Raw genomic sequence first — 12,952 nt, forward strand, 5'->3', positions numbered from 1 at the left:
TTCGATTTAACTTAGGTCAAATTTGTGGATTTGACCTTATGAATTCGAATTTGTGTATCCACACTAAGGACACTAATTCGACTTTGTGAGTCCACACTAACGGGGCAAGCGTCGACATTGGAAGCGGTGCATTCTGGGCAGCTATCCCACAGTTCCCGCAGTCCCCGCTTCCCATTGGAATGCTGGGTAGAGCCCCCAATGCCTGCTGGGGGAAAAATGTGTCGAGGGTGGTTTTGGGTAACTGTCGTCATTCAACCGTCACTCCCGCCCTCTCTCCCTGAAAGCGCCGGCGGGAAATCTGTTACCGCACTTTTCTGGTCAGAGACAGCGCAGACGCCACAGCACTGCGAGCATGGAGCCCACTGCGATCATCGCTGCACTTATGGCCGTTGTCAACTCCTCGCACCTTATCGTCCACCTCTTCCATAGTCAGCTGCTGAGAAATCGGGCGAGGAGGCTCCGGCAGCACGGTGAGGACATGAAGTGTCAGAGTGGCACAGACCTCTCACAAAGCACGGGATCCCACGCTGCGGAGATCATGGTGGTAATGGGTCACGTTCATGCTATGGGACGGCGATTCTGGGCCCGGGAAACAAGCACGGACTGGTGGGACCGCATAGTGCTGCAGGTCTGGGATGAATCACAGTGGCTGCGAAACTTCAGGATGCGTAAGGGCACTTTCCTTGAACTGTGTGACTTGCTGGCCCCTGCCCTGAAGCGCCAGGACACCCGGATGCGAGCAGCCCTGACTGTGCAGAAGCGAGTGGCCATAGCCCTCTGGAAACTTGCCACGCCAGACAGCTACCGGTCAGTAGCGAACCACTTTGGCGTGGGAAAATCTACCGTGGGGGTTGCTGTGATGCAAGTAGCCCACGCAATCGTTGACCTACTGCTCTCAAAGGTCGTGACCCTGGGAAACGTCCAGGTCGTCATAGATGGCTTCGCCGCGATGGGATTCCCAAACTGCGGTGGGGTTATAGATGGCACTCACATCCCTATCCTGGGACCGGCCCACCAGGCCAGCCAGTATATTAACCGAAAGGGCTACTTTTCAATGGTGCTGCAAGCACTGGTGGACCATAGGGGACGTTATACCAACATCTACGTCGGGTGGCCGGGCAAGGTTCATGACGCGCGTGTTTTCAGGAACTCTGGTCTGTTTAGACGCCTGCAGGAAGGTAGTTTCTTCCCGGACCACAAAGTAAGTGTTGGGGATGTGGAGATGCCTACAGTGATCCTCGGGGACCCAGCCTACCCGCTAATGCCCTGGCTCATGAAGCCCTATACAGGCGCCCTGGACAGTGACAAGGAGCTCTTCAACTACCGGCTGAGCAAGTGCAGAATGGTGGTGGAGTGTGCTTTCGGACGTCTCAAGGGGAGATGGAGGAGCTTACTGACTCGCTCGGATCTCAGCGAAACCAATATCCCCATTGTTATTGCAGCTTGCTGTGTGCTCCACAATCTCTGTGAGAGCAAGGGGGAGACCTTTATGGCGGGATGGGAGGTTGAGGCAAATCGCCTGGCTGCTGATTACGCTCAGCCAGACACCCGTGCGATTAGAAGAGCCCAGCGGGAAGCGCTGTGCATCCGGGAGGCTTTGAAAGCTAGGTTCCTCAGAGAGCAGGGTAACCTATGACTGTCTAGTCTCTTTACAGAGAAGCTGAACCTGCCCCTGTTTCAGTTACTATTCACTTTTTTCAGCGGTTACATACCCCGTTCACCAGGTTTCCCCTCTTCCAACAGACGTTTAAAAATAAAGTTATTGGAACATTTTTAATTAACAAAGTTTTCTTTACTAACGAATTCGCGTTCAAGGGTTCCAACAGGGACGCAGACTGTGGTGGGTACGGTGTGCAGTGATGTACAGACCGCTTCTACACTCGAGGACTGACAGGCTCCTGCTCCTACAGCGGTCTCTGGGGGGAGGACGGTTACAGGAGGGTTTGCAGGAAGGGGTGAGGGGTGTGTGGGAAGGGTGAGTAGGTGTGGGGGGATGATGGCTCTGGCTGGGGCTCAGGGCATCGGAGAGGTTCATGGCTAGGGTGGAAGGGCATGGTAAGGGCAGCCTGCCTTGCCATTTGTGGATGCCAGGCGCTCGGACCCTGGGGCAACATACACCTCCCAGACTGACCTGGGGCAGCAGACACCTCGCAGAGTGACCCGGGTGCCTAGTGACTCCACTCTGTGTGTGACCTGCTGTTGATTCTGCCCCCATGTCTGTACCCTGTTAATGGTGGCTGTCCTATGCAATTAACAAACCCCTCCCCCCCCTTCACACAAAGTCTTCTGCAAAGAAACATGACGGAAACAGTAATGAACAGCAAACTATTTTTAATACTCAACTACACAGTTGGGGGATGAAACTGGGATTTGGGATCGGGTGAGCCAGGAAGGGAAGCAATTCTCATACTTTAGGGAATGAGAGCTGTTTGGTACATGAGCGCTCTGCTGGGGTGGAGTGACAGTTTTCACAGCCCCTAGCGCCCCTCCTTCTTGTGATTTTGGGTGAGGGGGGGACAGGACTTTGTGGCGGGGGAGGGCGGTTGCAGATACAGTTCAGGGGGGCTCTCTGCTCCTGCCTGCGGTCCTGCAGAACATCCACAAGGCGCCGGAGCGTGTCCGTTTGCTCCCTCATTAGTCCAAGCAGCGTTTGAGTCGCCTGCTGGTCTTCCTGCCGCCACCTGTCCTCCCGTTCGCTGTGTGAGCGCTGCTGCTGAGAGAGGGTCTCCCTCCACTGGCTCTGCTGGGCCGCCTCGGCTCTGGAGCAGGCCATCAGTTCAGCGAACATCTCGTCCCGAGTCTTTTTCTTTCGCCGCCTAATCTGCGCCAGCCTCTGTGAGGGGGATGCCGGGGCAGTTCGTGAAAGAGCCGCAGCTGTGTGATGGGAAAAAGGAAGTGATTTCCTTGCAAAGATACATGTTTGCGAACACTGAACACAGTCTACTCAGTTTCTGTGAACAAGACCATACAGGGCACCTAATCTCATGTGCTCTCAGGACAAGTTCGAATTTTCGGCATTCGCTTTCATTGCCTGGGGTCTTGCACTGGAGATCGGACAAGCGGGGCAGGACAGCAGAATCCGTGTAGCAGCCAGGCCTGGTAAGCCGTAAACTTTAGGCTGCTTAACAGTTAATGGATAGCAGTGCCCTCCTGCTGCAGGCAATCTGGAAAGCATAAAGTCTGACCCTGTTCCAGCCCCTCGCGGCTGCCCCCGGGAAAGATCCCTGTATGCTTTTCCTCTGCAGCCTCCAACACGTGGCTGTTAAACGACGGTCATTGTTATGCAAAGGAAAAGTCAAGCATTCACAATAGTAACATTAAAGTAATTCCCCTAATTAGATGCAGCAGTCGCCGAGCGAGATCACCCTGAGGCGGGTCACCAGGAGAAACAGAGAGCGCATGCTGCGTGAATCCCTGCACAGACCAGGGCCCTATGCTGCCATGCTGGTCGAGGCAATGCTCCCACTATACCTCAGGATGGCCTGGCACGGAAGAGTGTGCTTCCACGGAGCACCCAATAAGGCACCTTTCCCCAGGAACCTCCTGAGGAGGCTTTTCGATTACCTCTCCGAGAGGTTCGTGGAACTGTCCCAAGAGGATTTCTGTTCGATCCCTATATGCATTGACCTTCTTTTCATATAGTTTTTATTCCTGTTTTTAAAAAAATAAATGTTTACATGTTTATAGCACTTACTGACTGATCCTTCCCCTGATTCAGAGTCCGGGTTAACGGCCGGGGAGGGTTGGTAGGGGATCTCTGTGAGGGTGATGAAGAGATCCTGGCTGTCGGGGAAAGCAGTATTGTAAGCGCAGTCGCCTGCCTCTTCCTCCACAAACCCTTCCTCATCTTCCCCATCGGCGAACATCGCCGAGAAACTGCCCGTCGACACTATCCCATCCTCAGAGTCCACGGTCACTGGTGGGGCAGTGGTGGCAGACCCACTGAGAATGGCATGCAGTGCCTCGTAGAAGCGGCATGTCTGGGGCTGGGCTCCGGAGCGTCCGTTTGCCGCTTTGATTTTTTGGTAGCCTTGTCTCAGGTCCTTGATTTTCACGCGGCACTGCGTTGCATCCCGGCTGTATCCTCTGAGTGCCATGGCTTTGGAGACCTTCTCGTAGGTCTTTGCATTCCGTTTTTTGGAGCGCAGCTCCGAAAGCACAGACTCATCGCCCCACACAGCGATCAGATCCAAGACTTCCCGGTCAGTCCATGCTGGGGCCCTCTTTCTACTCTGAGATTGCATGGACTCCTCTGCTGGAGAGCTCTGCATCGCTGCCAGTGCTGCTGAGCTCGCCCCGATGTCCAACCAGGAATTGAGATTCAAACTGGGCAGACAGGAAAAGGAATTCAAATTTTCCCAGGGCTTTTCCTGTATGGCTGATCAGAACATCTGAGCTCGGACTGCTGTCCAGAGCGTCAACACAGTGGTGCACTGTGGGATAGCTCCCGGAGCTACTAAGTTCGATTTGCATCCACACCTAGCCTAATTCGACATAGCCATGTCGAATTTAGCGCTACTCCCCTCATCGGGGTGGAGTACCGAATTCGAACTAAAGAGCCCTCTAGGTCGAATTAAATGGCTTCCTGGTGTGGACGGGTGCGCGGTTAATTCGAATTAACGCTGCTAAATTCGAATTAAAGTCCTAGTGTAGACCAGGCCTAAGCCCCCAGGATTAGAGCCAGCAGGAACTGAAACTGACAAGAATGGAGCCAGAAGCTGGCACAAATTGGACACATGTTGGGGTGATCACAACAAACACAACATCCAGGGTTATTTGTCAGTGAATTGGCATAACTCTGGAGCTGATATTTAACATTTTTCCAGGCAATCCTAGTGCAAATTACGTAATTAAGGGGATGCCTTTTTAACTGTAATAATTTTCAAAGAAGTGGTGATTTGATGTATCCACCCCAAGTAATACAAAACCAAATGGGCCTATGTCTGCTATTGCTTGGAAATTTGCAGGCAAAGAGAGAGCAAGACCAGGCCTTAAAGCAGGGGTCGGCAACCTTTCAGAAGTGGTGTGCCGAATCTTCATTTATTCACTCTAATTTAAGGTTTCGCGTGCCAGTCATACATTTTAACGTTTTTAGAAGGTCTCTTTCTATAAGTCTATAATATATAACTAAACTATTGTTGTATGTAAAGTAAATAAGGTTTTTACAATGTTTAAGAAACTTCATTTAAATTAAATTAAAATGCAGAACCGCCCAGACTGGTGACCAGGACCCGGGCAATGTGAGTGCCACTGGAAATCAGCTCGTGTGCTGCCTTTGGCACACGATCGATAGGTTGCCTACCCCTGCCTTAAAGTAACTCATCACAGCCATTTCCCTATATTCACACTAAGGAACTTAGTCTCAGTCTAAAGTCTCAGGGATTTTCTCCCACAGATGAACATGACTTTGAGGATTTTCTGCTTGACTTTGAAGAAGATTTGAAAGCTCATCATTCGGTGCAATGCACACCCTCTCCAGGTATGGAACTGCCAGGCAAATAGGAGACCTGACAAAGTTTCCCTTGAGGTCTGAAACAAAGAACTGCTAAACTGTCCCTAGAATTAACTTCAGATCCATTTCAATTAAATTGCACCATATTTTGCAATAATTTTGGTGGGACAGAATTGCATTAGCCTACAATATAAGATTGAAGCCCGTGAAACTGTTTAACTACAATAACAGTGTATCTCTATTATACATTGGCTCCTGGGACTGCTAAACCAAGAGTTTCTCTCTGTTTCCTCAGATAAGTTTTATCCCTCCCTTTGGTATAACAGATCTGTGATCTCAAGTCATTGGTCTCTGTGTCCATCAAGAAAAAGATGATGATAGACCAGGTTCTGTGCTTAGGCACTCTAGTGTAAATCTTGAATAATTCCATTGAAGTCAGTTGAGTTACTCCAGTTTTAAACTACTGTAATAGTGCAGTTTGGTCTAATGTCTGCGTCAGAGGCAAATATCACTTATATTGCCCTGAATAGACATTCTCTACCAAATGATTCCTCAATATTAGCATTGCCTCTCTAGAACAGTGTTTCCCAACCTGAGGTGTTGTAGACAGGAGAAGTGGAGACAGAAAAACACTGTATGATGACACTTCCATTAAATGCTTCCTTTGCTACATAGAAAGCAGCAGGTATCTCCTGGAAAGTCTCTCCCTGCTCCAGTGCCAGCACCCAACGTATCTGGCCATGGACACAGTTTATCTCTACATAGTGGGAGGCCCAGGTAGCACCCCAGGCTTATCTTCTCTCAGAGCCTAGCTACTCTCAGAACACCCAGCTCATAGGAAGAGCACATGTAGCCTAAACCCACAGACCCCTAGTGAACACCACAGCTCCCACCCCAGACAGCAGGAAGCCTCCTCTTCACATGAGGAAATGAAGTGGGGGGGAAATAAAAGCAAAAAAAACTGAAAAGAAAAAAAAATACACCAAGAAAACAGGGGAGGGGGAGAGAGAGAGAATGGACATTAAAAAGGGACGGAGTGTTCTGCGTCATGATGGACAGAGGAGACAGGAAATGCCATCCTCCAGTCTTTTTGAGAAGCCGGGGCGGCTCTAGCTTTTTTGCCGCCCCAAGCATGGCCGTCAGGCAGCCTTCGGTGGCTTGCCTGCGGGAGGTCCATGGTCCCACGGATTCAGCAGCTTTCCTTGAATCCGCGGGACCAGCAGTCCTCCCGCAGGCATGCTGCCGAAAGCTGCCTAACTGCCGTCCTCGCAGAGACCGGCAGGGTGCCCCCCGTGGCTTGCCACCCCAGGCATGCGCTTGGAGCGCTGGTGCCTGGAGCCGCCCCTGTTGGGAAGCACCAACAAAAGAAAGTTGGAAGCCACTGCGTAGCAGTGGGTGCTGGAGAAGGTGAATGCTCCTTCTCCCTGTGGTGAGAAGAGACATGAAAATTAGGCAGGGTTTCAAATGTTGCAAATTATTTGTTCACTCTCACATATTTCCTCTTCCCATTTCTCTTTCTTGTCCTTGCAGGCCCCTTCAAACCATGTGACCATCTGTTTGGTAGTTGGCTAATCAGAATTGGAGTGTGGACCATAGTGGGTTTGGCATTTATTTGCAATGCACTGTTAACTGCAACAGTCTTCAGATCTCCATTGTATATTTCCTCTATAAAACTTCTAATTGGACTGATAGCCATTGTAAACATGCTAATGGGTCTGTCCAGTGGTGTATTGGCCAGCCTGGATGCATTAACCTTTGGCAGCTTTGCTCAATATGGTGCTTGGTGGGAAAGCGGAGTTGGTTGCCAAGTCACTGGCCTTCTGTCCATTTTTGCTTCAGAGACTTCCATTTTCCTCCTTACCCTGGCAGCACTCGAACGTGGGTTCTCTGTAAAGTATGCTACAAAGTTTAAAACAAAATCCTCTCTTGCTAGTGTGAAAATAGCCATTTCCTTTTGCTTTATGTTGGCCTTGATAATTGCAGTGTTACCATTTCTCAGTGAGAGCAAATATGGGGTGTCTCCGCTCTGTTTACCTTTGCCATTTGGGGAACTCAGCTCTATGGGCTTCATGGTAGCATTGGTCTTATTAAACTCTCTTTGCTTTCTGGTGATGACTGTTGCCTATACAAAACTGTACTGTAGTTTGGAGAAGAGCGAACTAGACAATATTTGGGACTGTTCTATGATCAAGCACATAGCATTGTTACTTTTTACTAATTGCATTCTCTATTGCCCTGTGGCCTTCTTATCTTTTTCCTCCTTACTAAACCTCACTTTTATTAGCCCAGAAGTGATTAAATCAATACTCCTAGTGATTGTCCCACTGCCCGCCTGTCTAAACCCACTTCTTTATATCCTCTTCAATCCACATTTTAAGGAAGATCTGGGAAGTCTCAGAAAGCAAACTTTGTTATGGAGCAGATCAAAACATACAAGTCTGATCTCTGTTAATTCAGACGATGTAGAGAAACAGTCCTGTGACTCAACACAAGCCCTGGTAACCTTTGCAAGTGCCAGCATATCGTATGACGTGCCTACCAGCAACTCACTAATGCCATCACCTTATCAAACGACAGAAAGCTGTAATCTTTCATCAGTAGCATTTGTTCCATGTCGCTAGTTTCAGGGGCAAAAACAACTGTATGTATGTTTACACATTTTTCAAGCCCAAATGTAAGAGTGGGTGTGTGTACACGTGCTGGAGAGTGGGGTCAAAGGTGCTCTTGATTACTGTTACACACATCTAAACAAACCAGCTAATAACAAAGAAAACACACAGCAGGCTGAAGTCCCAACACATGAACCCTGTCAGCCTGTTTAGGAAATCTCAAAACCAATCTTGTTTGGGATGAAGAGGAAGCCTGAAAGCTGCTAGCATGTATACAGTTGGTTCGGTTGTTCTCTCAAAGAGATGCCAGTCAGAAAAGGCATCTGACAGTCAAGAGCAAAAATAGTATATTGAAGAGGTGAATTTTCTTGGAGGCATCGCCATTGTTTTAATTAATTGAGCTTGTTGAGGTACAGAATTTAAAATGTTAGGAACAGGTTGCTCCCCAGATGGAGTTGGTCAAGTTCCCTCAGGGCTTTTTTAATGCTATGATTGTTTTTTAAAAGTGCCTGTCTATGGCTTTGATTCAGCAAGGTATTTAAGCATGTGCCTGACTTAAAGCACATGAGCAATCCCATTGAAGTCCAACAAAGTTTATGGAAGATAGATCTTGTCAAAGTCATTTGATACCATTTTTGATGCGTTTGCAAGTTTGGTTGATAAAGACAATAGTGTTGATGTAATATACTTACTCTTTTAAGGCATTTGACTTGGTACTATACAACATATTGATTATGAAACTAGAACCATAAAAATATCTGTGGCCAAAAGAGCTAATGCAATCCTTGGATGTATAAATAAGGGAGGATCAAGTAGGAGTAGAGACGTTAGCTTACCTCTGTATTTGGCACTGATGTGACCAATATTGGAATATTGTGTCCAGTTCAAAAAGGGTGTTGAAAATTTACCAAGGGTTGTGGTGGATTCTCCATCAATGGAAATCATTAAATGATAATTGGATGATTTGCTACAAGAGATGGTTGAGTTCAATTACAATTATTGGACTCAAAGCAGGAATTAATTCAGGAGGTTTTGTGGCATGTACTACAGAGGAGGTCAGACTAAATGACCACAATGGTCCCTTCTGGTCTTAAATTCTGCGAATCTATGAATCCCTTGCTGAATCAAGGCCTATGAAGTTGTGTATCTCAGAACCATCACAATTAGAGAGGAAAGCCCCCTGATATTTGCCCTCTCTACTTTAAAGAGTCCCAGGCAATGGGCTCCCATTGTTTCCGTCTGAGACTAGCACTTACCTTGACTTAACTATATTTGGGAGTTCTTTCAATCTCATTTTCTCATAGATGTCACTTTTCCTTTCATGAGCAGATCAAATAGGACATTGCTATGCATGGATCCAGATTTTGTTGGGTTTTTTCTAATGTTCTCTGAGCAACAATGTTTAATAGTCCAGTACCTGCTTCTTAGTTTAAAGGCCACTCTGCTCTCCAGGTGGATAAAACTGCATTTTGACAACATTACCTAGTTTAGATGAGCCCAAATAATTAAGATGATCAATTACAGATGGTCTCTGATTTTCATGTTACATATGTACCTTCCTGGCACCCAAAGGATGGATTTTCATGATGAAAATCTGTTGCGAGCTGCGGACACACCTAGAAATGCCAGTGTGAATGGAGAAAAAATATTTTTTAGTTTTGAAGTTACAGATGGCATCGGTTGACTTTGGCTGACATGTGCATCCTGGAAAAAAAATGAACAAATGCAGAAATTATGTCTGGTAACTATGCAGCCAGCTTTATCTTAATCCTCTATCTCTTGTGGCTTTTGAAGCAGCACAGTATACAGCTGGAGAATGATTCCTGAAACCACTTTGGATTAAACAGAGTATCAGTCAACCACTGCACAATACTTATTATCATGTTTATTTAGCTTTATTTTAACTGGGGTCCCTCTATGCTGCACTGTTTAATGTCAGTGAAATTTCTCCTTGGCTTGCTATATTTAAAAAGTTTGTAAAATGGTTTGAGAAGCAAAATAATGTTATAATTCAAAAGACTAGTTCAAGTTACTTTTATCAGAACTTTCATAGCTTGCAGAAAGTCTAAAACAAAAGGCTACTATGGGTCTTTTATTTTTATAAGCGATTTTTGAAATATTTTGATCAAATATTTTAACTTGTTAAAATTAATTTGCTTTTTAAAAAAAATTGTAAATATAGAACTGTATTTATTGCTACAATAAAATACAACCACACTAAAGGGCATGAAAATAAGCCATGTACAGTTTCATACTGATATTTTCTATATTGTCTGCTCATATATTTTACTAAATTCACCATCTGTATATATTATATGTAAATGTGTAGCGACTGTAAATAGATTATGTACTTTCTTTTCTATTGGTTGTTCCAAATATATGTAATTTGTAATAAAATGTGTGACTAAACTAAAGGGCATTTAATCAGGGTCTGCACTAGTTCACCAGAATAAGATCTCTGAGGTACAGCTACACTGCAGTAAAACTCCCGCAGCTAGCCTGTGTCATTGTGTCTCAGGGTTATGGGGCTCGGGCTGTAGGGCTATAAAACTGCAGTGTAGACATACCCTGAAGTTCTAACCAGAGCTTAAATTATAGGTATTTCTATCTTGTTAGGGGTCCAGGAGAGCATCACCAATCTAAAATAGTATTTTATTTCAACACAGACCGAGCCTCTTTACCTAATATTTGCCCTTATCTATCAGGCTGAAGCCAGAAACCTTTTACCCTGACTATCTTATATCTACATTCTCTTCTCTATGGGACAGCTCAAAGCTATTCTGTACTATGCACACACACCCCGCCCCTATTTCAATAACAAAACATAGGTTTGAGCAGCCCAGGTTACATTGCAGGTTAAAGCCCGGAAGACTGAATAAGAGGGAGACCGTGGCAGGGACTAAGAGCCCAGTATAAAGAGCACGTCTGAATTCACTGTCAGGCTGATTGAGGAGGAGGAGGACCCCAGAAGATGTACCAGCACTGGGACACACGCTAGTGATTAGGAACAGTGTTGGGTGATTATTTATTATTATTATTGGCAAATAATTTAGCTGCCCAAAACTTCAAGTTTTGACGGAACTGAAAAATGAAAACATCAGCAATATCAAAAGGAAACATTTTGTTTTGACCCAGAGTTTTATTCTTATTTCAGGCATTTGTCAAAAGCCAAGGAGAATTCACAAAATGGCTGAGGGGAAAGGAGGTGGTAGAAACTTCCTTTACAACCTTTAGCCGAGTGGGTAGGGTGCTCACCTAGGATGTGGGAGACCCAGGTTCAATTGCCCCCTCTGCCTGATCTGAGACAGGAATCTCCTGCCTCTCAGTAGCATGCCCTAAGCAATGGGATAGTCTGATAAGAAGCAGGGGGGGCTCCCACAGTCTCTTCTATTGAAGCTGTTCCACTTTGTATAAACAAACAGTGAGGCAGGGAGTTGAACTTGTGTCACCCACATCCCAGGTGAGTGCCCTAACTACCAGACTGTAGAGTCTTCCTTTTTCTCCTCCCTGCCTCAATGACTGTTCATTCTCATGATAGTGGCAATTCATAGTCAGTTTCAATTTATTCCAACATTTTTTTCAATTTTTTGGTTCACTGAAAATTCAGAAAAAAAAACTTTTGTTTTCAGTTCAACTCCGAATGATTTTTTTTCAGACCTGCCAGCAGATATCAAAAAGTACATTGATTCACCAAGCTCTAACTAGGAACCACTTCACAAATAGTTGGGTACACTTGGCTTCTCAGGTGTATTGATGTTGGACTGAATAAAAGTGGAATACAGGCAGCAAGAAGAGATATACAAGGAGAATGACAGAAGAGCGAAAAGAGGACAGACAAGAAGGAACAGAAGAAGCCAACATACCAGAAGAGACATAACACTGAGTAATAGAATTAGGGAGCTTGAGAATATTCTGGCAGGCACTTGGCCCGTGTGCAAGGCAGCTACAAAGATCAGATTTTGGAATTGCAGGTGCTAGGCATAAATGATAGAAAAATTAAAAGTAACTCTAGTGTTGATAATGTCAGTGAGTTTGGCCAGGAAAGCTAACAAAGAAATGAAGCTTGAGGAGGATTTTGAAGGCAGAGAGTCAGGTTGTGTGAGGGACAGGATCAGGAAGGAGGGGGCACAAGAAAAAGGTAGAATTGTTTGTAGGAGACAAAAACCCGAGGCATGACAAAGTGGATTGAGGTGGCAGAGCTAAGGGCATGAACCAAGGAGGAGGGGGCGTCGAGGGACAAGACATAGGTGGAAGCAGAGTTGTGCAGAGTATGAAGGTGAGGCTAGGGTGACCAGGTAGCAAGTGTAAAAAAAATCAGGACAGGATGTGGGGTAAAAGGTACCCATATAAGACAAAGTCCCGAATATCAGGATTATCCCTATAAAATTGGGACATCTGGTCACCCTAGGTGAGGCTGAGGAGTTTGAATTTGATGTAGGAGATTGGAAGGCAATATAGTGATTTAGAGAGGGGATGAAAATGGTCAGCTCATCAAGTGAGGAAGAAAGTTTTAACAAAGGAAAGGGTATTATAGGGAGGAATTGCAGTTTTATCACATTATTAGTAATCATTTATACAGTGGTAGCCCCTACAGGCCTCCCTCACTTCAAGCCCCAATATGATTGTATTAAGTTTGAGTTGGTGGGTGGACACCCAGGCAGAGTTGAGAGAAAGTTGCAAATGTGTGACTGAACAAGGAGAGTGAGGTAGTCAGCACAGAGATGGAAAGGAAAGCCATCAGAGAGGATGTAGTCAGCCATGGCCGGGAAAGGAGGAGAGGGACAAGGACTGAGCCTAAAGGACATTGATAGAGAGGACAAAAAGGGTTAGGAGAAGCTCCAAGAAAGATGTTGCATGAAAAGTACCGTGGGATTCAATATTGAAACCCAAA

General features: G+C 46.0%; 1 protein-coding gene across 3 annotated transcripts in view; it reads left to right on the top strand.

Annotated features, from left to right (window-relative positions):
• LGR5 (leucine rich repeat containing G protein-coupled receptor 5) overlaps positions 1-10,470 on the top strand; it is a 135,193-nt gene extending 124,723 nt beyond the window's left edge. For all 3 annotated transcript variants that reach the window (XM_044978737.1, XM_044978730.1, XM_044978746.1), the window contains 2 exons: positions 5,396-5,479; positions 6,983-10,470. In XM_044978737.1, the coding sequence (XP_044834672.1) occupies positions 5,396-5,479; positions 6,983-8,073 (1,175 nt within the window). In that variant the 3' untranslated portion in view covers positions 8,074-10,470. The remainder of the gene's footprint in view (positions 1-5,395; positions 5,480-6,982) is intronic.
• Positions 10,471-12,952: the final 2,482 nt, after the last annotated feature.

Source organism: Mauremys mutica, chromosome 1 (assembly GCF_020497125.1).
Source record: "Mauremys mutica isolate MM-2020 ecotype Southern chromosome 1, ASM2049712v1, whole genome shotgun sequence".
In the NCBI taxonomy this organism is placed as follows: domain Eukaryota; kingdom Metazoa; phylum Chordata; order Testudines; family Geoemydidae; genus Mauremys; species Mauremys mutica.